The sequence below is a fragment of the Drosophila simulans genome, chromosome 2R (genome assembly GCF_016746395.2).
Source record: "Drosophila simulans strain w501 chromosome 2R, Prin_Dsim_3.1, whole genome shotgun sequence".
Taxonomy (NCBI): Eukaryota; Metazoa; Arthropoda; class Insecta; order Diptera; family Drosophilidae; genus Drosophila; species Drosophila simulans.
In genome coordinates this window covers 18389184-18416657 of record NC_052521.2, presented here as the reverse complement: position 1 = coordinate 18416657, position 27474 = coordinate 18389184, and the positions used below count along the sequence as shown (strand labels likewise).

Below are 27474 nucleotides of genomic sequence, written 5' to 3'. Positions count from 1 at the left end.
AATCTATGGCACACAGTTCGCGATTAATTCCATTCAAATACCTTTCGCAAAGGAAAACATTCCGCAAATTAATTGGCACGTAATGCGGCAATAAAATTCGCCGCTTCCCGCTGATAGATTGTTCACTTCGCTTCGTTTATTATCGCATTATTAATTTGCTTGCCCATTGGGGCGTGATTTACTTCAATGCCCGTTTAAATATCATTACAACGTAATTGTAATTTAAAATTAAAATGAAAATAGCCCCTGCAGGATGGAAAAGCCGGCAAACAAAGGCAGCGGCAACGGGGCGGATACTTAATCCCCCGGCAGGCTGCGTTCACTGATGTTCACATCTGATAGATACGTCGTCTGCAATCCATACTTTTCGGACCGCAGCTTCAGTCATCTCGACCCAGCCTAATCTGTGCGTGTGCAGAGTGATGATATGCAGGCGCAATCCTCTCCTGAAAATTGCCTCCGAAATCCTTCACGCTTCATCAATTCGCATTATTGTTGCCATTGTTGTGTGAGTGTGTGTGTGGGGCTTGTTTGTCTGTCTCTGTCAGTGTGTGTGTGTGTGTGTCGGTGCTTTTCCACATTGAATTGCTAATAAATACAGCTGCCGGCGAAAGAATAGTGATGCAAGACCCGAGGAGCTTATGAACATGGAAAATCGATTTCCCAGATATGATTTTTCCAATTACATGCACCATTTTGGAATGAAATATTACTTACTTCAACTCGTATTTATACATATTCAACGATAATTTAATAAACTTTTAAAGGCTGGAAAATCATTTCTAGAGTAGAATATGTAGTAGTAAATGTTACCAATTTCGTTGCGGGTTTATGGCTTGTAATATTATAGTTATAGTATGACTTTCGATTTAACCGCAACTGTGAGAGTTTCCATGTGGGTAAGTGGTAACAGAAGCCGGGCCATGACGCACATGGCGGAATGGGACCGCAACTCTGCCGCTCCACCTCCTGATCCCCACTAGATGCACACCCAATCCCCAGGCCACCTACCCTCACCTCCCAATGCCATCGTACTTAAGCGAATTGCGTATTTATGTGTGTAATCGCAACTCATCATTTGGGGCGGCAGCTTGTGGTGGGCGGGACTCTACACACACACACACGCACACACACGCGACACAACGGGGCTTTCGTTATGGACTGATGGATTTCGTCTGTTACCTTTTCGCATTACGAAAATGTCGCTCGGTTTCTGCTTGTTTGACTCTTGTCTGCCGCCCCGATCTCCACTTGCCACTTGCCACTTGCGCCACTCCCCGGCAAATGCCCCTTTTCCACTTTTTTGGCATGTCAGAAGTTGGCTGCGATTTATTCGGCAGCCATTTACATATTTTATTGTCAGCTAATGTCGACGGTAGTGTATGTAGGTAGGTGCGAGGGACAAATGTGCGGCATGGTTGTCTATTTCTAGTGTGCCATCTACACAGGCACATTTCGGGATAATTTACTATCGGATTAGAAGTGGAAGTCTCGTTATTCGAGAGCAATTTACTGCCTAATGATTTGGGTGGAGTCTGTGAAATGTACGTTCAAAAGTTATCAGCAAAAAAGTTGCATTATTATGTTAAAACGTGTATTATTCTCATTAATAATGAACCTAAACAATTAAGCCACCATTATGCCATTATATTGCAAATTAATTGCCATTGTAATAGTTTTCATCGCTTCACGAAACTTTCCAGAAATTAAATTTGAATTTTATTTGTATGCCCCAACCAAAGCAAATTAGCTGGGCAATTAAATAACACAAAAATGTTTGCATGCTGACTACTATTGTTGTTTCGTAAAAAGTTGCTATATTGTATTCAACTATTTTCTGTTCTTTATTTCACAAAAGTTGTGGGTCAAACAAATTTCATTTCTGCATAATTATTTGAAGACTCTTTTCGGCTGTCATCATCATGCCATCATCCCTTTTCAATGCCCCAAATCCCTCCCTCAAAAGTACATAAAAACTTTGCTCGACAACACATTTTTCTGCTTTGTTTTTGTTTAATTAAATTGAAAATGTTTTCCGCTGAATTTGCTGGCCAAGCGAAAATGCCTAGCACCGAAAGTCTGTAGTTTTCGTCTGGGCTCTGGGCTTCTTTTTAATAAACCAAATCGATGTCTGAGCTCGAGTAATTGAACAAATTGCCACAAAATGTGGGGGAGGTGTTGGTTCTGGAATTTCGGCAGCGAAAATGATTTTCTAAAAGGAAAATGCTTTTGAATGCGAGGCGCGTTGAAACAGAAAAGCGCTGTGAACCGAGTTCTTTCCGGTCGTCAGCCACTTACTGCTGATGACCTTCGCGGCAAGCGAAGCGTTGCGTATACGCCGTGATGGACGTGGCGTATGCTCATTCAATCATCCGCCGATTCATTGACAAAGCTGTCAATGGCTATTGATTTATGATCCCCATTCGAGCTGCTACCTCTCCTCATGCTCATTGGCCACAACGCCACAGACTGCCATAATTTGTGGTCCTTTTGACCAGGCTTGAGTGCTGTCTTAATGACATCGCTGCGAAGTGCTTAGCACAAATGGTTGCCACATTGAGGTGCCCTGCTAATTACCTTTCCCAATGTCAAGTTCTGCCACTTTGTTGCCTTAGCCGCACGCTTAACACGCAAATAATTGAGATATTCCCCGGATTTCAGTCTCTCTGGATGAATATGTATAATCCAATTCTTGTTTGGCCAAGCGTAAGTCTCTTTGTGGCCAATATAAAGCCGCTTAAAGTACGGATATCAGTGCCAGATACAAATGCAGCTATGGATACAGATGCAGTAGCAGACGAAGATAAAGATACAGATACAGATACAGATACATGACAATAGGCATTATCGAACAAAACGTGCTGACGTGCTGCTGCCACATAAACTGATTATATGGCCTGCACTATAGATAATTAGTTGGCAAAGTCTCTAATGTCGCAATTATACCGTTTTAGCTGGTTAAGTAATTATTTCGGGCCAAGCCGAAGTTGCAAATTCTTGACAATTTCACTAATTAGCTGCTGCATTCAATTAATATTCGTCGAGATCCAAAAAGATTTTACTTCAATCACTATAGCTATTTTCCGTTTAAATCAAGAAGATCCTAACTAGAAACTTGGTGATTAGTTTTCTTAATTTTCCTTAGTTGAGATATGATCTAATTACTTTCAGTATAATTTTGTGAAATATTTTGTAAAATCAACTTGAATGTAAAATGCATTGTGTTTATTTTATCCGCACTGAATGATTTAATGGACGCGGCTCATCGAAATGGCCGCAATGATTTTAATTAGTTTGCAGCCTGCAGGTGTTATTTTCGCGCTTTTGCTGTACATTTGCCAAATTCGCACACATGTGCACTTGTTTACTGTGAGTGTGTGTGTTTGTGTGTGATGGAGCATTTGCCCCTGTGGCGCCTGGCAAATGTGCAACTGCCACAGGAGAACAACAACTAGAACATGCAATCTAACGCTTTCCACTTGCCACTTTCCAAATTTCACATTTCCCCAACATTGCCAATTCAATTTGCCCCACTTATGGCCGAAAGATTAATTCTCATTAAAACTGCATTGTCCAGTTTGGCCCTAATTTATGTAAAACCCCCGATGAGCGGAAGTGGAACTTGATATGATACCACAGAGACCAGAAACCAACTAAATGAAAAGGTCGCAAATGAATTCGAAACCCGAATTCACAAAATCCAACAAACCAAATGAAACTCTCGACCCGCAAACAGAAAACAACAACATGGCCTTTTTCAAATTCTGAATGGTTTCACGCTTTTTCAATCAGGATGCGCAATTGTTTATTGTTTAGTGCCGCCAATTCCCACAGCATTGGCGAATAATTAAAACATTTGTAATTTACACATTTATTAAAATTGCTCGGCCGTTGATATTTTAGTCAGCGTTTTGAATGCGTTTGCGATCGCTCCTGTTGTTTTAGGGTAAATATTCACCCGGGATTTGTATTCAAATGTGTGTTTACTTTTGCTCCAAATGTATTCACTGTCAAATTGATAATTGCATTAAATGCTGTGGGGTATTGATCCAATTAAAAGCGGTTTGCGTTTCCAAATTATACGCTCGCTGCTGACTGACTTTATTTAAGAAAGTCATTTACGAAGCTAATAATGATTATTGTTGCATTTTGTTTATAAAATGCCTTGGGATTTGAGTTGCTTTTGATTCATAAATGTGCTCAAATGTATAAATAATGTTGTCTAAAAACACTTAACAATTTATTATTAAATTATCGATAGATATTTCAATGCAAGAATTATTATTTTCTATCTTTGTATGAATCTTTTTTATGAATATTTTATACCCATTTCTTTGCTGAGTTTTTAAGCCTATTTATTTGATCGACTTCCTCGCAAATTGGTCTTGAATTCTTTAAGAAATTTGTTGTTTAAAGCCAATTTGCTATGCTTCGTTTATGCTGGTCTATATGCAAAAATATATATGAATGCAGTTGTTTAGATTTCCATATAGCAGATGCATGCATCGCCCTCACAATTTCATTCGGCTGGCGATGTGAGAATTTGGATTTTTGTGCATTTGACACGTTTTGTTTGTGGTGCTGGAAAAGGTGTGCGAGCGTATGCAAAAAACTTTCAGCTATCGAATTCCGAAGGGGGGAGAAGGGGATTGGAACCCAGAAGCGTTTGGAGCTGTCATCAAACATGCAAACTGCATTCGAGCGAATTGGCAAGTGACTGAAGTATTTGCCACTTGCACTCAATCGAAGCTGCGGGGGGGAGGGAAAATCAATCAAATGCCTTTAACGCAAACGGAGAACTTTGTCTAAGCGAGATTAACTTTGGCGCCACTCCCCTACCCCTCCCCCCCTCGCAAAGTATCAACCGAAAAAGTTTACAAATAACCCAGCAGATACTCGCACTCGAGGGGGCAACAAAATGCGGGCAATTTGCCTACAAATACCCAGGATATGCGATTTCAGAAACCTTCGATCTGCGGGGGAGGGTGGTATTCCCCCAGAGGATTCGATCAACAAACTGGAAAATGTTCTCTCCCCGTCGGCAATGGAGTATGTTTTCCAAGTTTATTGTTCGAGGGGTAAAATGTGTGGCAACTCGAACTGGCTCAATTCAACGTACATCGTACATCGTGCAGCGTACATCCGTCCATAAACGCTCCCACTTTAAGCCATGCAGAAAAGTTTTCGCTCACACAAAAAGTGAAAAGTGAAAAGCGAGAAAAAAAGTAAAATTGCTGACAGGAAACTTCCAATCAGAAATGAATTACTTTGAAGTGAGCTACCAAAAAGGGGGGTGGTTGGTAGTTACCGCAGTGTCAAGTTTAAGAAGCCATGAAATAACATTAATTTGTTGCAAATTCGCTTGCCAAGTTTTTTAAGTTGAATTAATTTGATTAGCTTATCGCCCGTTCAAAGTTGAAACTCCATCAGCATTTCAAACAGGATTTTGCGATTTCTAGCTAGAGATGTGCGCGTGACAAAATTAGTCGTGCCTCAAGTTTAAATTACCTAACTAAATTGAGTCACGAATGGATAATTTACGTGCTTAACTACGAATATTTAAATGGGTTCACATAAGTTTTTGTTTTAAAATCGAACCACCTCTAGTTTGTCAGTGGATTGTGGGTACTGGTTATTTTGCGGCTGGCAGTTCACTTTTCACATTGGCCCAAAAACAGGAGCCGACGACAATTCAAATTTTATTAGATTACATGAAATTTATGTGGCAATCAACTTACAAAACAGAAGCACCGAAAAAATTCTATTCCGAACCATGGCGAGTGGTTGGAAAATGCAAATGACTGCGAGTTCTTCCCGCTGTGTATATCATGATTTTAATAAGAATGAACTTTTTCCCCACTGAGCTGGTGCCCTTCGCTTTTTACTCCATTGTTGAACTAAATAAGTCGCATAAAAAGAGTGAATTTGCCTTGGCTGAGAGTTGGGTGCGTTGAAAGGACGAACCCAGTGCCAGGTTTCATCTTGGTTCTCCCTATCTGAATCACTGCCTTCATACGTATGTGTATTTTGCATGATGAAAAGACAAATTATTATACTCGTTACTCGTTACTTGTAGTGGTAAAGGGTATGCTAGATTCGTTGAAAGGCATGTAACAGTTAAAAGGTGATCTGGTGAAATCAATAAAGAAAAATGCCCATTTTGGAATGGAAACCAAACGAAATAAATAAAGTGGATCCATGAGTTAAAGTAGCAGTTGCATACAGTGTTGCCTAATAAAGTTTGTTTTAATTTTAAATAATACGAATTTAAATTTTGTGCTTATCTGGTTCTGCTTAAATATGTTTGCCAAACTCACACACTCGCATGGAAGTTGTGGCGCCCCATTGGGGCAGACATTTGTATATTGACGCACCTGAAAACGGGGCCACCCACACACACACCCCTCCCCCTTTGTACATCTGATATTTAATGATTATTTGTTTGTCTGTTTGCTGATTCTGACTTCTCTTTTGTTTGCTTTCTCTCGCCGGCAGATTGGATGAATCTCTAACGTCATGGTATGAAGGAGCCGACGAACACTTTGGATGAAATTGTAAGTGCTACGGCTAATCAGTGTCTAAAGCCAAACAAACAGTTCAGCTCCCTGTGTCACATAACCGGGGCGGAACCGCAGCACGAACATAAAAATCCACTGGGGCCGGAAAACTCGGGGAAAATGTATGCGAAAAGTCAAGACAATGCAACTGACACATAATGAAAGTGAAGTGCGGGGCAACTTAAGGCCAGCGAGTTTTCCAGTTGGTGGAAGTTCGCAGCACAGTACAGGGAAAATTGCAATGAAAATAAATAGATTAATTTACGTAATAGCCTCAAGGAAAACGAAAATTATTTCAATAAAATGGTTTTAACCTTTCAAGTTGGTATGTTAGCTTACACTTAAGTTTGGTCCAACTATTGAAATCGTTTTATATGTCATAATTTCTTTCTCTGTAACGACAATTGCACGCAGTTGGCGGTTGGAAAACGGAGAAAAGTTGAAAATGCAAAGCAATCTAAATAAAATGTCAGACCCGCAAGTGCCGGCAGGTGGCGCCACTAGCGGGGGAGTGCGATGGAGAGACAAACGGAAAGGGACAGCATGTGAGCGACAACATTAGAGCAACAACAAACAATAGATGTGTATGTGTGTGTGTATAGTTCGCCCCGGACTTCAAAGTATTACCCAATGTGAAGTTTGGTTTGGCCCAAATGGGTGGTGAAAAGGGGTGGGGAGGGGCAACATCGCCGTGTCAAGCGGTAATTGTTATGTAAATGAGTTTTACAATTTTTGCCAGCCAAAAAAGGTCACCCGATGAAGGGAGACACTGCGGCTTAGGCCTGGTCGGTCGGTCGACAAATTTCAGCCAAGTCAGTCAGCAGTTTTCAGCCGGCCGATGAGGACAAACAAAAGTTTTGTTTAGCTTTTGTTTCTGCTGCTGCTGCTGCTGCTTTCGCTTTCGCCACCCGTTGCATATACACCGTAGAACCGAACTACCCCACCTTTGTATGAGCCAGACCTTTGTGTGGAAAGCCAAGCTCTTTATAAAATTGCAAATCAGTTTTTAAGTCAACGACAACTTGTTGTTGTTGTTGGTGTTCAGCTGAAAGTGCTCGGCTTGTCTCCTTCTCAAACATTTTCAACAGTTTTTTGTTGGCTGCTGCAAACATACGAATGACTATGACTGAATTTTTCGAGGAATTATGGTCGAGCAGATACGTTGGAAAGTTAATAGCCGTTTAGCAAAGTTAAGGAGAAAGGAATTTCAATTTTGTCCTTTTTCTTTGCCAAGTGCACAGAGAAAAATGGGGGTAGGTTTCTGCAGGGTTCTCTTTTTTCTAAGGTACTGATTTTTTTTAATAATGGCAAGCTATGGAATTTTGACTTCCTCCCCACAAATTTATTTATCTTTTTCCTTAATCGAAACTTGCCCAATTTTTTCGAGTGTAAACTCTTGCCAAAGAGTTGTGACCTTTAGGGTTGGCGTACTTGAGCATCAAATAGTCTTCGCTGCGAGGAGTTCCAATTTTGCCGAGGAATTTTGATCAAGCAAATATGCATCATGATGGGCGCCAGTGCTCAATTAGCAATTGATTAAATTATTTATTTAGAAAGCGGCCCACTTGAAGGTCATAACTAATATTGGAATTTCCCAGGGCGACGCCAGCACACCCACAACCGACCGACTGTCCTCTATTTCAGCCATATTTGTGTTAGCCCATTTCCTTAAGTGCAACGTCAGCTTGGCATTTCGCAACTTTTGTTGCTGCTTCCTGGAGGGAAATATAAATGCCAGGCCATGGCAAAAGACAAACAACGAGGCACACACACACACACACACACTCTTTAGCTAGACACACACACACATACGGGGGAAAGTCACGCTCACACACACACTGGCACTCCACTCACACAGCGATGGGCTCACGCACACATGTGGTGAGCTTGCAGATGTGACAGAGTGGGACTTGAATTTTTAATGCAAGGCAACAACCATTCTCAGCGGCATATTTACATTCCGGCTCAATGTCAATTGTGTTTATAAATTAATTTGCAAAAAGACAAATGTACACATGGCATTGGAACACAGAGGCAATGGCGAACGGGCTGTTTGGCAGTTTGGCTGTTGCCAAACAAGCACGCCCTTTGTTTAGAGGCCATTACGAGTACGAGCTGGGTTCCCTGGGCCTCTGTTTGACTGCCAGTGTCAGCTCATGTGGAGCACCTCCGGCTGCTGCTGCTGCTGCTGCTGCTGCTCCTGCTCCGGCTTCTGAATCTCCACAGGTTACTGGCTTCTGTTGCTGACCCCCCGACGCATTGTTGTCGCTCCTACTCCCTCCTTCCTCTCATCCGTCTTTCTTGCTCTGCAGGATGCCTTGTTAGGGGATCCATTGCCATACCTTCGGTCTATGGCCCATGCCCACTTCCGCACCCATGGCCAAACCGAACCGTGAACCCAACGAATCCCACCAGTCGTACCTCAGCTGGCGTGACAGGTTGTTGTCGTCGTTAGATTTTAGACGCATGCTTTTGTTTCTTTTCGGTGTCATTTTACCCCGGGAATGGGTCACCATACTGAAAGAAATTTTACTGTCATTCATAAATGCATTAAGACCTCAAATTCTATGAAAATGCCTCAACTTAGAAGCGGAGAACATCATTCCACACGTAACTGAGTTACATTCCAACCAAATCACTCATACGACACGTATGCCAGATACTATTTATGGACTTGACTATATAGTCGTACTACTTATAGTCGTATTAAATAAATATGAATAACTATATAGGTTTATACTTATTATGATGAACTACTTGAGGTATATTTTAAGCTTTCGAATGGCGTTTTTAGTCGTAGCTGCAGTGCATATTCCACGTTTCAACAGCTGTTAAAACAAAGTTTTTGTTTTGAAAGTACACAATGTAGATGTAGTAGGAGTGGGTATAGAGAAAATATGTTATGAATATTACCTTTAGCTTAATTTTCTCCGTGCACAAGCAGGTGCTGTGTGGGGATGAGCAGATGCCAGTTGTCGTAAATATTTGCGCACAAAAGTCGGCAATGATTTGATGCACACGCACACAGGCAGCTGGCTAAGCTGAAACTAGCTAAGCAGCCCACACAGTTTCATTTCGCAAAGAAAAAACAAAAAAAAACAAGGCAGGCAGCTTAACCCGCCGATGGGTGGAGTGGGTGGCGGCTAATTTGCGCAACCGAATGACAGGCTAGGTCAGATACAGTGGGTTCTAGAATGCCGCCAGCATATCAAGGAGATAGGCCAAAGTCAAGGAAGTTATGCCACAAATCAAGGATTAACAGATGTTTCGATTTGCTATAGAATGACACTTCATGTGTTCATAGATATATGTAGCTATAATCATTTTTGTGTTTTTTCAAACAATATCTGTTGCTTTAGAAGTTTTTATCTTGTATAAAAGTGCATAGCAAACAAGATGATATTTAGATTCAGTTGTCTATGCTTAAATAATCTGCAGAATATCACTTAAGCTCGCAAAGAAACGCATTTTAATCGAATTTTTTGTTACAAAAGACAGCAATTTATTAAATCTAATTCCCTTTGAATTCCCACATATTCCCACAGCGTTTTGGCATTATTAATCCTTACTATACGCATAATTATGAGCCAGGGACATGCAGCGCCTCTCCACTCGCATCCATGCATGCTTAATGCTCATATGCAGTCTTTCATTGGGATAATACCCGAGCTGAACTGCAGCAACGCACGCACTTCCGTGCGGCGTCTTCGGCAATTTGGCAATGCAAGTGAGCAAGGCCACCCACATTTCGGCCCAAAACCCACACCACTCGACCCACTGAGCCACCCGGCAGTCAACCACCCACCCAGTTGCAGTGGTTCGTGTGACGCATCGTTCGGCATTTTCCTCGTGCTTTTCCAACTTTCGGCTTTTCCGAGCAACTTCGTTTTCGAATTCAAAGCAGCGGCAAGCGTCGTTGCGTTCAGTTCTGCTTTTCCAGCGGCATTCTAGTCAGTTGTGCTTTGGCTGGCGGTCGCGAATGTTCGAAGCTAACGCGATATTGCCATTTTGGCCACTTTAAGAAAACTTCGAGTAACGTGAATACGGTTCGGTTCGATACGATTCGTTTCGTTTCGCCAAACAACGTAACGTAACGTAAACACTTTGTTTTGGGGGGCGGCTCGTTTGGCGCATTTTCCGTGAGTTATTAAAATGCGATAAAAGCCAGTGAATCGGTAATAAAGCGCTTATCTGGGCCCGCAATTACGCCAAAAAAAAAAAAATAAAGGGGCGCGGGCGGATCGCGCGCTTTTTCGCTTTCTGTGCTGGCGACAAAGCCAAAAATTCCAGAGAAAATATCAGCAGCAGCCGGCTGTTTTTTTTTCCAATTACTTGCGCTGTGCCTGTGTGAAGTCAATTGTGAGCTGCTGGCCCGCATCTGTTACAAATTTCCTAGAAGGCCGGATAGTCATTTGGAGTGGGAGTGGGAGTAGCTCCAACTCCAGGCAAATGTCACCGTGCCACATCACACCACACATCCGGCCATCAGCGCCTAAATGTATGCTTTAGTGCGTCCGTCTGTCTGTGTCTCCTTTAGTTAATAGTTGTCTACGTGTGCGGCATATTACCCACACACAGACACATTAATGTGTGTGTGTTAGCCCAACCGGCCGCACACACACCTTTACGGCGTGTTTGTTTTTGCCTGGCTTTTTAGCTTCCGCTGTTGGGCTATCTTGGAAAACATTCAAAGTATCTTTCGGATGTGCCACTTGCTGTGCGAGTGTGTGTGTGTGCTCTACTTTTGGGTGTTTATGGCATTTAAATCAATAATGTCGCATGACAGCGTCTCACTCCACACTCCACCACTCCTTTCGACCGCTTTCCCATTTTCCACTCCCGCTGCGAGTGCAATTTGTGCGGATTTGTTGCCTCCATTTGGCTGAAGTGCACCCGCCTACGTGGCGCTGTATTAGAAAAAGGTGACTCGGAAATATGAGCCAACGAACTACACCCATCTACATCCACACCCACACTCACAGCCACTGGCCTGAATTCGCTTAATGAGCGCAGCTTGGCCGCAGATACTTTGCACACACTTATTTAACGCTCATACGCCCCGTTGGCCGCCCCCTTTTTCGGCTTTGATTCGCCAAGGGGCCAAGGGCAGGCGGCTTTTGTTGCCCAGGATCGCACGGACTGCAGCCCGGGATTTATGCCGTTTTTTGCTTAATCTTATTTAAAGGCGGCATTGAAAAGACGCTCTGGGCAAAATTTTAATGAAGATGGTGATGCTGATGCCGCTGCAGCCCAAAAACCTTCCAGTTCCCAGTTCCCAGCTCCCCTGCTCTCTGGACGGTTTTGTGGCATTTTAATTTGCTAAGCGTGTCCAAGTGTCCGGTTAAATTTACACAAAGCTGCCACAAACTCAATTTGCATGGCCACAATTGCCGGGCGTTGAAAGTGAGAAACGAGCAGCACAACTTGGGCTTGCAACATTTTAATCAAATGTGTAAAAACTATTTGCAGCACTAGCATTCCACCTACGTCTCCATCTGCAAATGGCAGACATCACATCATCATGAGGGCCATTGAATGGATGGGATGGGGTGGGCGGGGCCACTGGAGACCACGTCTCCTCCATGAATTTGTTAATTAAGCTTAATGTGCAATTAAAGCTTCAAGGAATGCGAACCCAACTTGGGTCCCAGGTCCAAGCTGATTTAATTTGAATTTCGGTTTGGTCCGAATTCGGGGGTTAGGCGGCACAAATTACGTCCAATGTCCTCCACATGCGGCTGTGAATGCTCTTTTTTTCTGGACACCGCATTATCTTAAGCTCATAAATTTAACCCATTTTTTGTACGTACATACACTCATAAGAAAAGCCCATCAGGTTGGGCCAAATTTCCCAGAAGGGTCGTAAGGCTCAGAGATGGAAAACTTTTAGATTACCTGGCTGGCACACAAAAAAAAGAAAGACAGAAGCCGAAATGGACCTAATCAAAGGTGCAAAGTTGGAGTCATTTGGTTGCTTCTCCTTTTGCAGCAATTAAGCATCAGCAGGATGATATTAATTTAATGACTCACAGGATCATAATACGGGTTTCCTTTCAAAATTTGAAAATGCTCCTAATAATTTTCCCTGCAGTTACTAATTTATGTGCTCTATAATTAAATCACTCTACCAATTGTTGAATGTATTTCTGAACTAACCACCCACGAAATCACTTTGCTGACCACAAGATTTCGATTTAGCCCCCATTTGGCTTCCGTTCGGCCCATTTCCCCCTTGTGCCGTTCCTGGGCGATTCCTGCTGCTCCAGTTCCCGTTGCCCAAGTCCATTTGCTCTTGGCACTTCACTAATCTGTCCATTGTGAGACATTGAAAGTGGGCGGCCTAACAGGCCTAGGCACGCCCCTCTGTCCCCACGGTTCTTCATAACTGCTTGGATGGATGTGGATGTGGATGTGTGTGTGGGAGGCGGCGAATTTACGACCACAGTCAACACTCATGGTTAACTCATGGTCAATGAGCGGGTTCACGAACTTCCGAGCACACGTTGCTTGAGAGGGCGGCAAAAAGCCAAGGGACAGGTTGGCATGGAGTGCGGGGGGTGGTGGTGCAAGGACGTATTATACACCAGAGAGCATCCTTCACGATTACTTAATATTAATGACGCCAGGCTGTGTGGTCACTCGGTGGCCATTGGTCGTGGTCCCAGGTCTATTCCCCCACCAACCATCTTCACTTGCTCCTTTGTCGCTTGTTTTTTGCACAGCAAATAATATCGAGCATTTTATTTAATAGGATATTGTATTTCAAATCAATTGTTAAATGTCAAAAAGTATGAAGAATGACAAAGTCTAATGATTTGCCATTGCCATAAACTGTTCAAAAAAATCAGGGTATCTTAATATCCTTTCTCAGCACAACTTTTGAAATTAAGACGGCGGAATTGAAATTTTTGTTTTCAGTGCAGTATCTTGAGTACTGAGATCCTTGCGCTGATGTCGCAAATCTGACATCGCCGCCGATGAAAAACTTTGCCGCTTTGGTCTTTTGTAATGAATGCCCTTTTATCTGTATTAGTTTCTGTGTGTGTGGGAGAATCCCTCCTCTTGGCCATGGCCAAAACGAACGGTTTATCTTGGCCTATTGTGTTCGACAGTGGCTGCTGCTGGGAATATTTGCCTAAGCTGATTTAACTACATTAACTTGATTAAATAAGTATTAAACAGTCAAGGGAGGAGCAAACTGTTTGCGCACAGATGCGGGTATGCGGGTATTTGGCTCATCTCCACGACTTGCCACTCACTTTTTTATGGGTTCTATTGATTGATTTCGAATTACAATAAATGCTTTTGCTCCCACTGCTACCAGTTGTTTTGCTCCGGGCACAAAAAAGAGTTCAGAGTTCGCGCCGCAGTGTGTATGGAACTTTAGGTACTCATTTCTATCACTAAGTGAATAGCAAATAAGTTTTGATTTAACCGAGCAGTATATATATCATTTAGATCGCTGAACTTGCATTTAAGCAATTGAATTTATATCCTTGCTTATACAAAACAGGGTAGATATCTTCGAATCCAGTAAATCCTCAATCTGCAATCCACAATCCCACAATTTTGCCCGCCAGCTGTTTGCTTTTGCGATAGAATGTGGCTCGATTGTTGTTCGAATGAAATCTGTTAGAACAACATTATTGCTGTGGATTCCTCATGCGGCACGCACATTGCATAAATAGTTTGATTGCGACACGGATCGAGATTACCATCTTGTTCTATGGCCAAGTAATTAACATTCCCATGGCGCTAAGTGAAAGCAACTCAAGGTCAGCGAATGCAATTTGGGCCATTTTCGTTATTGGGCTTTTCGGTTCTGGCTGGCAGATTCCCTCGATGGTTTGCTCTATACTTGTTCTCTTGTTGTCACTGAAATTGCAGTGAACCCGAAAGATAGAGGAGCAGTGAGACAGAGCAAACGGGAAATGGAAAATGGAAAATTCTGCTTTCATAACTCTGTTAGCGCTCACTCACTGGCTCTCTAAGTCAGGGAAATGGAATGCGGAAAGCATAATTTAATGAAAAGTCATCAAAGCAATGCACCAGAGAGATTGCGATTTCAAACTTTTCGATTTCATTCAACAAACAGTGCGTTCGGCCGCAGGAAGCCATTTAAATAAGTCAGCCATTAAATTCTGCTTAATTTATGCTAAGTGGAAAATCTGTTTTGCTCATAACGCTTCACCGGCGCGCCCGTTTGCCCATAAATATGGAGCATAAAAAAAATGTTATAACATATATATTATTACGGGCTGGCAAAAATTAATGTCATCATCGAGCCGCAAGCAAATTGGCTACGAAGCCCATCTGAATAATTGCCTGCGAATCTGTCGCAGGACATCTGCACATGTCTGCCCTGCTGGCCAATTTGTAGTTGAGTGTCGGCCAGGATTTGGCCACTCCTTTCTTCCTTGGCTGTCTCGGTCTTTCGGTCCTGCTAGTCTCCGTCTGACAGCTCTGGAAATGAGCAAATTTTTGGGTCGTCATTCGAGTTAATAATAAACAGACACAAGCAGAACCACACACACACACGTGCACGTCAAGGACATTTGAAGAGAAGAGAACAGAATGGAACGGAACAGAAATAAACAAAGAAGAGACAGAGGAGGCGGGTGTTCCTGGGAACCCACCAAATTGCGCTTCATTTATTTATAATAATTACAACTGTAAAAAGTTTTAAAAGTCATTTCAATGGCAGCCGGTGCCAGGGTCTCCGGCTCAAGTATGCGGGCTAATAGGTCTGCATAGAATGGTAAATAAGGACGAAGGAAGCGGCAGGACCAACTATGTCCAGTCCTGAATAATGAATACCGTGAGAAATTGAACTATTATTTGCCGGAGGGCAATTGGGGTCGAGAATCGCAGAGGTGTGGAGTGGCGCCACACTTTGTTGCCCGGCAAATTTAAATTTAATTCCCTGAATTATGGCCACAATTTACCAGGACACGGAACCATTGCTCCCATGCCAGCTGACCAGTTGGCTTGCATAATCTGCGCTTAAAAATGGGCGTAAATGTTTAATGCCCTTTCGCCCAAGTGGCACTCGCAATCGCGCCATCTCAGTTTTATTATTTATTTATTCCTTTATTTAACACTGTTTGTTTATATTTTATGATTGTGTTAAATCAATTGCTGCGCAGCAGAGCCGTGTAAATTTTATGCTTCAATTTGGCCTTTTATTTATTTTGCTTTATTATTCTTATTTATTTTTTTTATGATTTTTTTCGCTGTCATCAATAATGGCGAATGGGATGAGCAGCGGGTGATTGAATGGCCAGTAGCTGCGCAATTCAATAAAGCATTAAATTAAAATTAAATTTACAAAAGCAAACGCAATTAAGTTGCCAAACAGTCGATAACGAGTGCATCGACATTGAACCGCCCTCGTCCTTTGGTCCTTTCATTTTTACTCCACTGACAGTCACTTAATTAACGCAAATTATTTGCAATGCCAATAAGCTGTCAGTGTATATTAGGTTTTGAGGTTTCATTGCCAGGCCCGTTTTTCCAGCTAGTTTAAGTGCCGATGCCGATTGAATGGGATTGAATATTTTATTGCGTTCAATGGGCCAAACTCTTCTCTCGATTGACGCCAAAAAGTAATTCCTTCCACCATGGAAGTTCTCAATTTGTGGGCCCTCGAAAGTATGCAACACTTTTCGACAGGCGAAGAGGGCATCGTGCAGGATTGAATATTGCTTCATTGCAAAACACTTTATTGGATTTCCGGGCAGGAGCTCTCGAAAAAGGATTCCCTTGGGAGAAATGACTGCAGTGGTTTTTGGACAAGAGCAGCAAAGCTGAAATTATTCAATTTCCCAGCTATCCAATGACCTAACTACTTTTGACAATATTTTGTGGGTTACGGTTACTTACATTTGATCACAGTTGATATTTTTGCATATTGTGTGTGTTCTGAAAACTTTCGAGTTATGTGAGATTGTTGGCCAAACAAATGACTTTTACTTTAAATGAATTAAGAGTATACTTTTGCATCTCACTTTTCAGCTTTTAACTGATTTTAAAGCGTTTAAATCTCAATCAAAACATTAATTGCATATGCTGCAGTTTCATAGCATGTAATTATTCAGTTCTTTTTGGATAATTTACATTCGATTCGCTCACATTTCGCGCACATTTCGGTGACCTTGAACTCGCTCACATTTCATTTTGAGAATTTGCCCGTTCAGGTCACAGAAGCTGCTCACGTGAAATTTGACCCAATGGCGCCCGCCACCACCACCCACATACCCCACTTGGTACCTTCCCCCCTCCCCGGAAAAACAACCCCCCTGTCCAGCCGACAGTCCGTTGCTTTAATTACTCTTGCGGAAAATTGCTTCAACTCTCAACTTTGTTGAGTGTTAAGCATTTGGCACGAAACCAAAAAAAAAAAAAAAATACAACGTGAAAAAGCCGACACGGACTTGGACTCCAACTCGAACCACCCAATTCGCCCAATGAGGGTCAGTGGAATTACAACGCGTGTGGTTTCTGCAAACGGTGTATGATGGTCGTTTACCAAGTTGTGGGTCCGGCCAAGGAAAAAAGGCCCAAAACCGAACCAAAAAGTACCAAACCGTACCGTACTGAACCGCAACCGCAGCAGTCCGCCGGACATCAGCAGTACGTCAAAACACTTCCTCCGGAGTGGGAAAGTGCGACGAGAGATTCGCGTGAGCGACGACTTAAGCCCCTTAGCAGAGTTTTTGTTGGTCCGCAGAAGACCCTTGTGCCCAGCGGTTCCCCACCTCCTCCTCCTCCTCCTGACCGCTTACCCTGCTCCCTGCGCCAGCATTCCTTGACATGAGTGTGGAAAACTTTTTGCCGAGGCAAAAGCCACTCGCAACTGAAACCACTTGGAACAAACCGTTTGCCATGGCCGAAGGATGCACGGAGGAGCTGGCGGAGCAGGAGGAGCTGGAAGGCGCTCGAGAGTGCCACTAATGTCTGCTCCAGTAACTAACACGAAAGTGAAGCTTGATTTTGGCCAACCAAAGGCAAAGGATCCTTGTCGCATTCACCATATGTGTGTGGTTGAACTACGAGGAATATGTTTTTATCAGGGCTGCAAAGATGTCACAATTGCCACCGACAATTTGGTTGACAATCAAATTGCGGGTTTGCTTTGGTTCTGCGGCTCAAATGATTATTTTTGTGAACGAATCCACTGGGTATATATGCATCTATTGGGTTTGGCAATCTGTCAAATTTGCAAATTGGCTCGGTTTCCGTGGTTCACTGACAAAATGAAGTGCATAGCTTATAGTTTTTTAAATGAATCGAAATTTAGTCTATCCAAGGATCTGAGCTTGTATCCCTGGCTTGTAAGCGAGAGCACATTTACCTATAAGAATGTGTGTATTGCAGGTGTCCTTGTCAGCGCCGCTCATTCCTCTTCCATCGGTGCACACAAATTGCCAAAGTTGCGGACATTTGGTCGCATAGGCAAAACTTTTGCCCTTCGCCAGTTTGCTGGAATTAATTAAAATACAAAATGGCCACAAAGGCGATGGCGGCCAATCCAATTCAAATCCGTGACGGGATCACAGCCGGATGTGTGTGCTCTGTAGTAGTTGCCACCCCTCTAATCGCTTTGCGGCGGCTGGCACTTCCATCAAACACGCTTCCGCAGTGCATATCCTGTTTGTAATCGATTTGGAAATGTGCAGCAAGGACACTGTCCAGGCCAAGTGTCCGGCGAGGGGCAGGAGCAGCGGCGGAAGGCGAGCCACGAGTTAGGACGCCAAAGGAGGCGAAAGTAGAGCAGAACAAAGAGGAAAAAATTAGCAATAAACGTAAGCGCACGCGATGTCCTGCCCCCCAGGAAGCCGAACGCCAACTCGCACTCCACTTTGAAACCAAAAAAAAACATAAAGGAAAGGGGGCTAAAATCAATAAAATGCTTGTTGCTCCGACACCAAAAGCAGCTACTACTACTACTGGCAACACAAGAAGTGGCAACACCCAGAGGCAACAACATTTGTACAATGGCAAACGACGTCGCGACTTTTTCCCCGACATCTTTCAATGTACAATTATATTGGTTGGCTTTTGCCACGCCCCCCCTCCCACCAGAGACGCCTACCGCCCAGCGAAGACCATTTGAAATGGAAAGGGGTACTTCGTCGCTGTGCAACATAAATAGTTGCGTTTTTGCCTCCCCTCTAGATGCACTGAGAGAAATGTATCTAAGCTCTAGTATGCACAATAAATCTCTAGAAAATAAAGTTAATATTTTTGCTTTTAGGAGCAGAACAAGTTAATCTGATAACTATTATTATTCCGTCCGTTTGAAACTGATATTATTCTCAGTGTTGCACGTTTTGAGCTGCGTCAGCGAAAATGCCGGAAATTCCTGGTACTGGGGGCCCGGGTAGAGAGTCCTTGGCAGCCGATTCCTCGACAGCTCCCGTTCCTGCCACAACTACTCCCACTTTTCCGGGCCCGCGTGCTTAGCCTCGTCAGCTCCATAAATGGCTGCAAAAATGTAAATAGAGAGGAGCCGAATAGGGGTATTGGGGGTATAACGCCGAGCACATTGCTCGTTACATGCTGGAGATTCCTGGCTGCGAGCGAGTTATTATGACAAACTTTGTTAATTGGAAAATATTCCTCGAAAATGCTGGCTGGCTGGCTGGTTGGCTGCTGCCACATTGAATTTACAGGATACATTCATCGCCTGTCCCGTGCTTTTGGGTTCGGGTTTTGGTTTCTGCGGTCTCAATGCATTCGACAAGTTTGAAGCTTCGCTTTTTACTCTCCCCTCGCTGCCGCAAAGTTTGCTTTTTTGAGCAAATATTTGCGCAGATGGCATCGGTGGAAAGTAGATTAATTCATTACGCCAGCCAGCAAGTTCGTTAAAACTATGGCCCAAAGATAAAGCGACTTGGGCTTTAAATAGTTGCCCAAGTTGCAGGAGTTTTGACAAAACGCTTATGGCCAACTTTATGACAGCTGCAAATGGTTATCCTTAAGGATCGGTTCACAAAAGTCAGCGATGGAGTGGGGCAAGTCGACTGCCGGACATGTTTGATGACTCTCTCTTTACGGCTGGTGTTTTACATGTGATTTATAGCTGCGAAACGCGCTGTCTGGGGACATATGTACGCTTCTGCATCTTTTTTTTTGGTACAATTTCGCCGTAATGTATCTTCTTTTTATTTGCAACATTCTCTCGAGTATAATGCGACCCAGAAAAAGGGGCAATAAATTGAGTAGGGGGAGGATGGGGTGTATTGAAGTATCCATTGCAGCCTTCTGCGCTGCCCGATCATCTTGTGGGGACTCCAAATTGAAGCAGCACTCGCCAGCGCAATCCATTGCAGCACCATCATCATCCTCATCGCCGTCATCAATTCGTCCCTGGACTTGATGATGGTGACCGAAGCCAATTGTACCCGGCGAGGCCAAAAAGCAAAGAGCTCCATGGGAACGAGTGCTAGTGGAACGACGGGTTGAGTTGAGTTGCCTGCACTGAGAGAAAATATGTTCACTTCAAAGTGACAAGCTTCAATATCTATTATCTATTTCTCATGTACAACATGAACTTTAATTTAACTTTAAATGAAGTTGAGGAGCAGATAGTGAGAATTGATATGTGTTGAATTGAAGTTATCTTAAAACAAGTTTTAAAGCTACCCCCTTTTGATTCATCGATACTTGTCCTCCACAGCTTATTCACTTTGAACCAGCAACTAGATCCTTGATTGTGCCCGCCATGTTTATCCTCAGTGTGGGCGTGAAGTAGACACGATACTCGATAACAGACTGGGACGTGTCCCTGGCCAATCCTCATGACGGCATTTTATTGTTTGCTGTCGGTCTTTAGCCCGTCGAGTGGATATATATATATAGCGGGCTTATATATGCGTTTCTCCGCTCGAGTTTAACTACTACGAGTCTAGATCTGCTGCTATCCGGTTTTCCATATTTTTTCCTGTCCTCGGCTTTGGCCGTATCCTTTATGTAATTGTAAGTGCCAGCGATTATGTACACGCAACTATGACTTTAACTGCCGCTTGTTGTTTCAGCAGTCGGCAGGCAGGCAGGCACTTGGAGTCCATCGAGCGCAGTTATTGTCACGGCTGTTTGGGGCGCTGCCCCGTTGCCATTGACAACCCCGTAGGCGTTCGGTAAACACCCCATAACCAAATCCACCCACGCCCCCACTACCACCCCAAGAACCACATGGCTGCATACACTACGTGTGCAGTAGCCCCCACACCCACACCCACTTCTACATCCACATCCACACAAAGTGTGCTTTCAATCAGGCACTGAATTGAAAATCCATTAACGAGTACAAGGCGGAGGCACTGGCGCCAGCTGGCACTGCCACTGGCACCCACTGTTCCACGTTGCCGAGTGGGCAGGGGGGGGGGGGGGGGGAATGTTTGGATGGTTGGCGGGATGGGGGCAGGGCATGGTCCGCCAAACTCTCTTGCACTATATATTTTCTTGAACAATAAAAAAATAACACACAAATTTGGTGCCTCTCTGTTCCTGCTTTGGTGCTGCAGTCAAGGATGCCATCGCAGGCCAGTGAATGGGATTGCAACTCACAAAAGGGTGAACTTAGAGAAAACTTTGACTCAAATGCATAGCAATGTTTGATTAAGTTGGAAAATGCTTAGTTAAAGAATGAAATCTAGCCCGAGCATAAATATTTCTTAGTAAAATCTTTTACTATTTATTATTATTATAGTAAACCCATATAAAAATTCACTTGGAATTACTGAGAATTCTTCGAACTGAAAGCTATAGCTCGTTGGTTTCTCCAAGTGCATTGAATAAGAACCGAAACGAATCATAAATTCAAATAAATCAAAGATAAATCGAAGCGAAAAATCAAAAGAGCGCGTCGAAAATGTTGACCTGCGTGTGTCGACCCGTCTCCGGCAATCTGCCCAAGATGCCGCCCGCCTCGCTGATGCCCGCCCACCGGGCATCCGCGTCCTCCGCGTCGTCCTCATCATCATCGACAGCCTCCCTGGCCTTTGTCAGCCCCACGCGTGGAGTGGTGGTGACCTCCGAGCCCAAGCTGAACGTAAGTATACCGCTATCTCGGCCGCATCCAAGGAGCAAATCCAATCTGCGACACAACAAAAGGCCGAAATTAGCTTAAGCATAACTTGATTTATGGCTGACCACGAACGTTGACAACTTTCAGTTTGACTTTTGAGTTTTCCGCTGCCCATGGGTGGGTTGCTTTCACGGTAACGCCTCGGATTATAAATTGTGAAATTTCATTTCTCACTTGTGGGTGGGTGGCTATACATACACACCCATCCAACTCAGCCGCTTATCTCGCTAACGATCCGACATCCCAAATCTCAATCCCAATCTCTTGTTGCAGGTGCCCAGCAGGCTGACGTCAGCCGAACTGAGGGCGATGGCATTGAGACAGCAGCAGCAAATCGACAGCCAGCACCAGCTGCTGGCCACCAAGGAGCAGCGCCTGCGCTTCCTCAAGTCGCAGGAGGTGCGCAGCGCAGTGGCCAGCGCGGAGGGCGAGCGGCTCCGCCGGCTGCGGGAGCGGGTGGAGGCGCAGGAGTCCAAGCTGCGACGCCTGCGAGCGCTGCGGGGTCAAGTGGATCTGCAGAAGACCTACAATGTCACACTGAGTGAGTACACTGGCAGAAAATTTTAGTCGCTTAACTGCAACGCAACAATAAGATTATATGTGAGCCCTAACCAACTGCAATCTTTTTTCTTGATAGTATAATTAAGGGGTTGGTAATATGCTGGTAATTTAAAACCACCCTCCTTAATCATACTTCGGCTTTAATTGCATCTACATTTCAAAAGCCTTACTTAATGCAGGCAATACCTGCTCATTTATTATTAATTAAATATTTACTGCCTCTTTTGTATGAAATGAATATTTTTGCAAGAAAATCCCAAGATGTTTTATGCAACTTTTGTGCAGTGCGGTCAGGAAAGTGTTGGGTGGGTGGAGGGCAGCGGCGAAGTGCCACCAAGTGCATCTGCTTGGGATATCCTATCCGGTCCTAAGCTTCCTCCTCCAATTGAGTTAAGCACCCACCGATGGCTGAGTGGAGACGAGGGGTTCTTTGGGTGAATTAACATGTGTTAAAACCGTGTTGAGTGGTGGTAGCCTGCCTTCATCCCATCCCATCCCATCCCTTCCCATCCCCATCCGCATCCGCATCCATATCCACATGCCCAAGCCACATACACTCGGCGCCCCTCGCGTGTGCGAATTTAATTTATGTATGTGTGCCACTTTGTTGTCCTTTATGATTGCCTGTGGGCGGGAACAGCGCCTCCTCCGAACATGGCTAAGATGATGTTGGCCCGCACACATTTCCATACAGGGGTATTATGTTAATGAGCTGGCGCCCTGTGTTGTGGCCGTAATTAGTTTGAACAGGCAACCCAAATCCGAAATCCTTGAAAAGGGAAACACCGGCGACCAGCAGGCGGCCGGCGATTATAAAATAGTTAGTGGGCACGCCAATCGTTATTGGGATGGCAATGTTGATTAAGCTGAACACTCGAGAAGAAGCACCCATTCCCTAATCAAAAATCAAGTGCCCAGCTACAGATTTAGCTTTAGCCCCTTTCGTTATTAAGTGTAATTAAGATATGCTGGTGTGCCTTGATAATCGCATGAGATTAAACATTATCTCCAGGGTAATAACCACCCTGGCCAGTTGTATGATATAAGATATTTCGTATAGGGTCGGGACATTATTATATAAAGCCGTTTCTAGCACAAAGTACCATCGCCCATTTGCAGGCAATGACTTGGACTCGATTCGAGCACTGTTCAGCGAGAAGGAGAAGGAGCTCAGCTTGGCCGTGGCCAAGGTGGAGGCTTTGACCCGGCAACTGGAGGAGCTGCGACGTGACCGTCGATGTCCAGTGAACATACTGGCAGCAGCTGGCAACGGAGTTGGTGGTCAGCCGCTGCCACCGCAGGCATCCCGCGAACTGGAGAAGCTGCGTCGCGAACTGATGGTGAGTGGTCAGCACATCAGCGACTAATTGGGAACATTGTGTTCTTAAGTGTTTATTGTTTATCATTGCAGTACCGCAATCAGTTGTCGCTTCAGCAGGATGCACGCTTGCACATGCAACGTGAGGCACTGCAGCAAAGGCAGGCGGAGCTGCGGTCGGTGGACCAGCGCATTTACGAGCTGCAGACGCGCCTGCAGCGCAAAAAGCAGGCCAACACCCATCACCAGCAGCAGCAGCAGCAGCAGCACCAACATCAGCAGCAGCAACAACAGACCGCAGTGCAACAACAGCAGCAGCAGCAGCAGCAACTGCATGTGCAGTCTGCACAATTGCTGGCGGCAGCAGCAGCAGCAACTGCCCAGCAGCAACAGCAGCATCAACAACACCAGCAACAACAGCAGCAGCAGCAACAGCAGCAAAATGCCAGCAATCTGGGCAAACATGGTGGGGTGGCCGCCCTGAAGCAGCAACTGCTGCAGAAGCAGGTCAATCAGCTGGCAGCTGCTGCTGCCGCCGCAGCCGCTGGACGAGCCCGCGGCAATGTGGCAGCCGTGGAGCCCTTCATCCACACGCCCCAGAAGTCCACCATCACGAGCACGGCCAGCTATCTGAGCGGTGGGATGAAGCATGCAGCGGCCACGGCCAATACCAACCAGCAGAACCAGCTCATCCAGGACTTGACGCACGTCAAGCTGGGACAAAACAGTGGCTTCTTTGCCGGCTCCGTGCCCGTGCCCGTGGCCAGTTCCAGCTGCGAAAGCGATGAATCCAAGTTGGCCAAGAAGCTGCTGGCGGCTCCGGCCAAAACGGAGGCGGAGCTGCGCAAGCAGGCGCAAACAGAGGCCATGGACAGTACCACACATATCTATGCGGAAGTGGGACCCAAGAAACGAGATCGAGAAGCAGCGGCGGCGGCAGCAGCAGCAGCAGCGGCAGCAGCAGCAGCTCAGGCAGCAGCAGAGGCAGCAAACCAGGCCGCAACTGCAGCAGCAGCATCCGCAACATCTCCACCCGCCACCGCAAATGCCAGCAAAATCCCCAAGAGCACCACCTCGAGCAGCAGTTCGGCCTCGGCACTGATAAGCAAACTTAACCAGCAGGCGACGGCGAAGGAGAGCCAGGATCAGCAGCAATCCCAAGCCAAGAAGAACGAGATTTCGGTGACCAGCGAAACGCTTTCGGAGCGCAACACGCAGCAACAACTTACCGTGCACAGCATGCCCCTGGGAGCTATTAGCAAATCAGTAGCCCTTGCCGTTTCCAATGCCTCCAAGCCGCTCCAGGTGCAGGTGAGCAACCTGGCCGTGCCGCCACGCAAGCCCATCAGCAGTGTGGCGCCCAATTCGGTGTCCAGCGGCAGCTCCATACCCAAAATGATCACCTACAGCCCCAAGGTGAATCGCGTGGCGCCCAATGTGGTGATGACGGATCCCCGACCAGCGCTGCCGCCCAAGCCCAGCAAGATGTCGCCAACAGAGCAGCCATCGCCAGTGGAGGCCAATACGTCCGGATCCACGGGCGGAGCAGGAAGTGGAGCAGCGTCGGCATCGACTGCTAATAAGACGCAAACGGCCACCTTTGGACTGCAATCCCTGAACATCAACGACAATTTGCCCATCAAAGCGAAGCCACTGACCATCCGCAAGCAGCCGATGTTCGAGCAGCCACGCCTCAAGTCCAGCCAATCCAGTTCCAATGGCCAACAGAAGCCGCCACTGCTGCAGTTGCAAAACCAGCGGAAATCCGAACCGTCGGCTAGACAGCCAACGGAGAACTTGCCGGACACATCCCCCCAACATTCCCCGAGCAGTGAATCCAGCGTGGATGAAACGGATCGAATGGTGGCCCCCAGCATCACGACCAGTCAACAGGAGACATCAACATCCGCATCATCCACGACGACAACCGCGACCACCAGCAACATCAAGGAGCGAACGGCAAACGGAAAACCCAAGCTGGGACGAAGGGTGAGCTTTGATCCGCTGGCCCTGCTGCTGGACGCCAGTTTGGAAGGAGAACTGGAACTGGTCAAGAAGACGGCCATGCAAGTGGCCAATCCCAGTGCCGCCAACGATGAGGGGATTACTGCGCTACACAATGCCATCTGTGCCGGACACTTTGACATTGTCAAGTAAGTGACATTGGCCTTTTGCTCTCCTTATTCCAGCTAATTAATCTTTCGCTCTTTTTTTTGTTGCTTCAGATTCCTCGTTGAGTTTGGCTGCGATGTGAATGCCCAGGACTCGGATGGCTGGACGCCATTGCATTGCGCCGCCAGCTGCAATAATCTGTCCATGGTCAAGTTCCTGGTGGAGAGCGGCGCCTGTCTGTTTGCCTCCACGCTGTCGGATCACGAGACGCCGGCGGAAAAGTGCGAGGAGGATGAGGAGGGATTCGATGGCTGCTCCGAGTATTTATACAGTAAGTAGGACTAGGAACCTATGGGGAATATTGGGTATAGATTGATAACTTAACCATATCATTGCAGGCATTCAGGAGAAGTTGGGCATCCTGCACAATGGCGACGTGTACGCCGTGTTCTCCTACGAGGCCCAAAACGGAGACGAGCTCTCCTTCCACGTCAATGAGCCACTGATCGTGCTGCGCAAGGGCGACGATGCCGAGAACGAGTGGTGGTGGGCACGGAATGCCGCCGGCGAGGAGGGCTACGTGCCCCGCAATCTCCTGGGGGTGAGTACTCGGTGCTGACGATGATGGAGCTAATGAAATTTCTCCACGTACGCCGGATGCGAAATAAGTGCCAACTCCTTTCGTTCTTTCTATACTTCGCAGCTGTATCCGCGTGTGCCGCCGCATTCGCCGCACTTCAGCGATTAGCAGTTAATACGCTTCACCATACTGAAGCGCAAGGCCGGTCGACTCATCCAGAAGCGCTATATATCCAAGTACATCTAGGGACCGTCCGACGCAGCTAGCCGATTCTGGGCACGTGCCACCACCGCAGGAGTCATCGGGGAATTATTTATCACGGCCCCATGTTTCTTTATGTTTACTTTTTGTTTGGGAAAAGCAACACAAAAGGACGAGGAGGCGGTAGGAGGGAGGAGCAGAACGAGGCTCACCATATGCTCATCCATATGGAATGGAACCGACTGCAGCAGCAGGAGCAGCTTCCGCCTGAGTCATTTATCCCGACGACTGCCCTCAATTAGCCAGGCTTTCGCACAAAGTTCAGCACACCAACACACATATCAGCCACATATCAGCCGCATACCACCACATGAAACAACCACCACCCCCACCACCCACGAGCATATCGTATCCACCCACCACCCCCTGCATACGTACAACAGCAAATTGAATTTCACTTAAGCTCCTTAGCTTTAAGGCCTAGACTAATAACTCATATCAGCCGACCGCTCGCCACAAAAACTTCACCTTCAGGAAAAAAGTTCTGATTGCAATTTGCAGCATGGAAAATGGAAAATGGAAAATTAGAAATTTAAAATTCCTCAAAGGCCGCACACACACACACGTGTGTTTCATCAACGGATAGCTGAAGGAGCTGGGAGTTTGTTAATTGCATATATCAAGTTAGTACTTAAACTTTAATTGAACTCGAACAAAGTTCACGCTAATCGAAAGGCAACATTTTAACACTTATAACAAAACTCGCACACACACACACACAGAAGCAGAATACTTAACGAATCGAATGTGATTTTTGTATAAAGACGAGAATAATTTAAACAATTTGTATCGAATATGAAAATGTAAATTACATTAGGCGGGTGAAGATTCGTTGACAAGTAATCGCATTATAGGCTAAACGTTATAATTTAACTTAATCTAATTACACCTAATATACCGATTGCTTAATAACTAGCATTTAAGGACCAAACAAACACACATTGAAATGCAAATACGTTTGAAAGATGAAAATAAAACGATTAAGAAAGCTTAA

At 45.3% G+C, this 27474-nt stretch overlaps 1 protein-coding gene and 1 long non-coding RNA gene across 3 annotated transcripts in view; one reads left to right on the top strand and one right to left on the bottom strand.

Annotated features, from left to right (window-relative positions):
• Positions 1–27474, top strand: part of LOC6735516 (apoptosis-stimulating of p53 protein 2) — a 32684-nt gene extending 5210 nt beyond the window's left edge. Inside the window, exons 1-8 of one of the 2 annotated variants that reach the window (XM_016181449.3) lie at positions 10477–10696; positions 21271–21612; positions 21922–22189; positions 23329–23549; positions 23621–25680; positions 25753–25970; positions 26038–26240; positions 26343–27474. In XM_016181449.3, coding sequence (XP_016028860.2) covers positions 21433–21612; positions 21922–22189; positions 23329–23549; positions 23621–25680; positions 25753–25970; positions 26038–26240; positions 26343–26387 — 3195 coding nt within the window. In that variant the 5' untranslated portion in view covers positions 10477–10696; positions 21271–21432 and the 3' untranslated portion in view covers positions 26388–27474. Of the gene's footprint in view, positions 1–6495; positions 6555–10476; positions 10697–21270; positions 21613–21921; positions 22190–23328; positions 23550–23620; positions 25681–25752; positions 25971–26037; positions 26241–26342 lie in introns of those variants that run through there. The other variant, XM_039291586.2, reaches the window with a different exon arrangement.
• LOC120284367 lies at positions 19709–20291 on the bottom strand. The gene is made up of 2 exons (XR_005543559.1): positions 20205–20291; positions 19709–20039 (listed from the first exon to the last, which is right to left on the bottom strand). It is a non-coding gene; the product is annotated as an uncharacterized LOC120284367 (long non-coding RNA).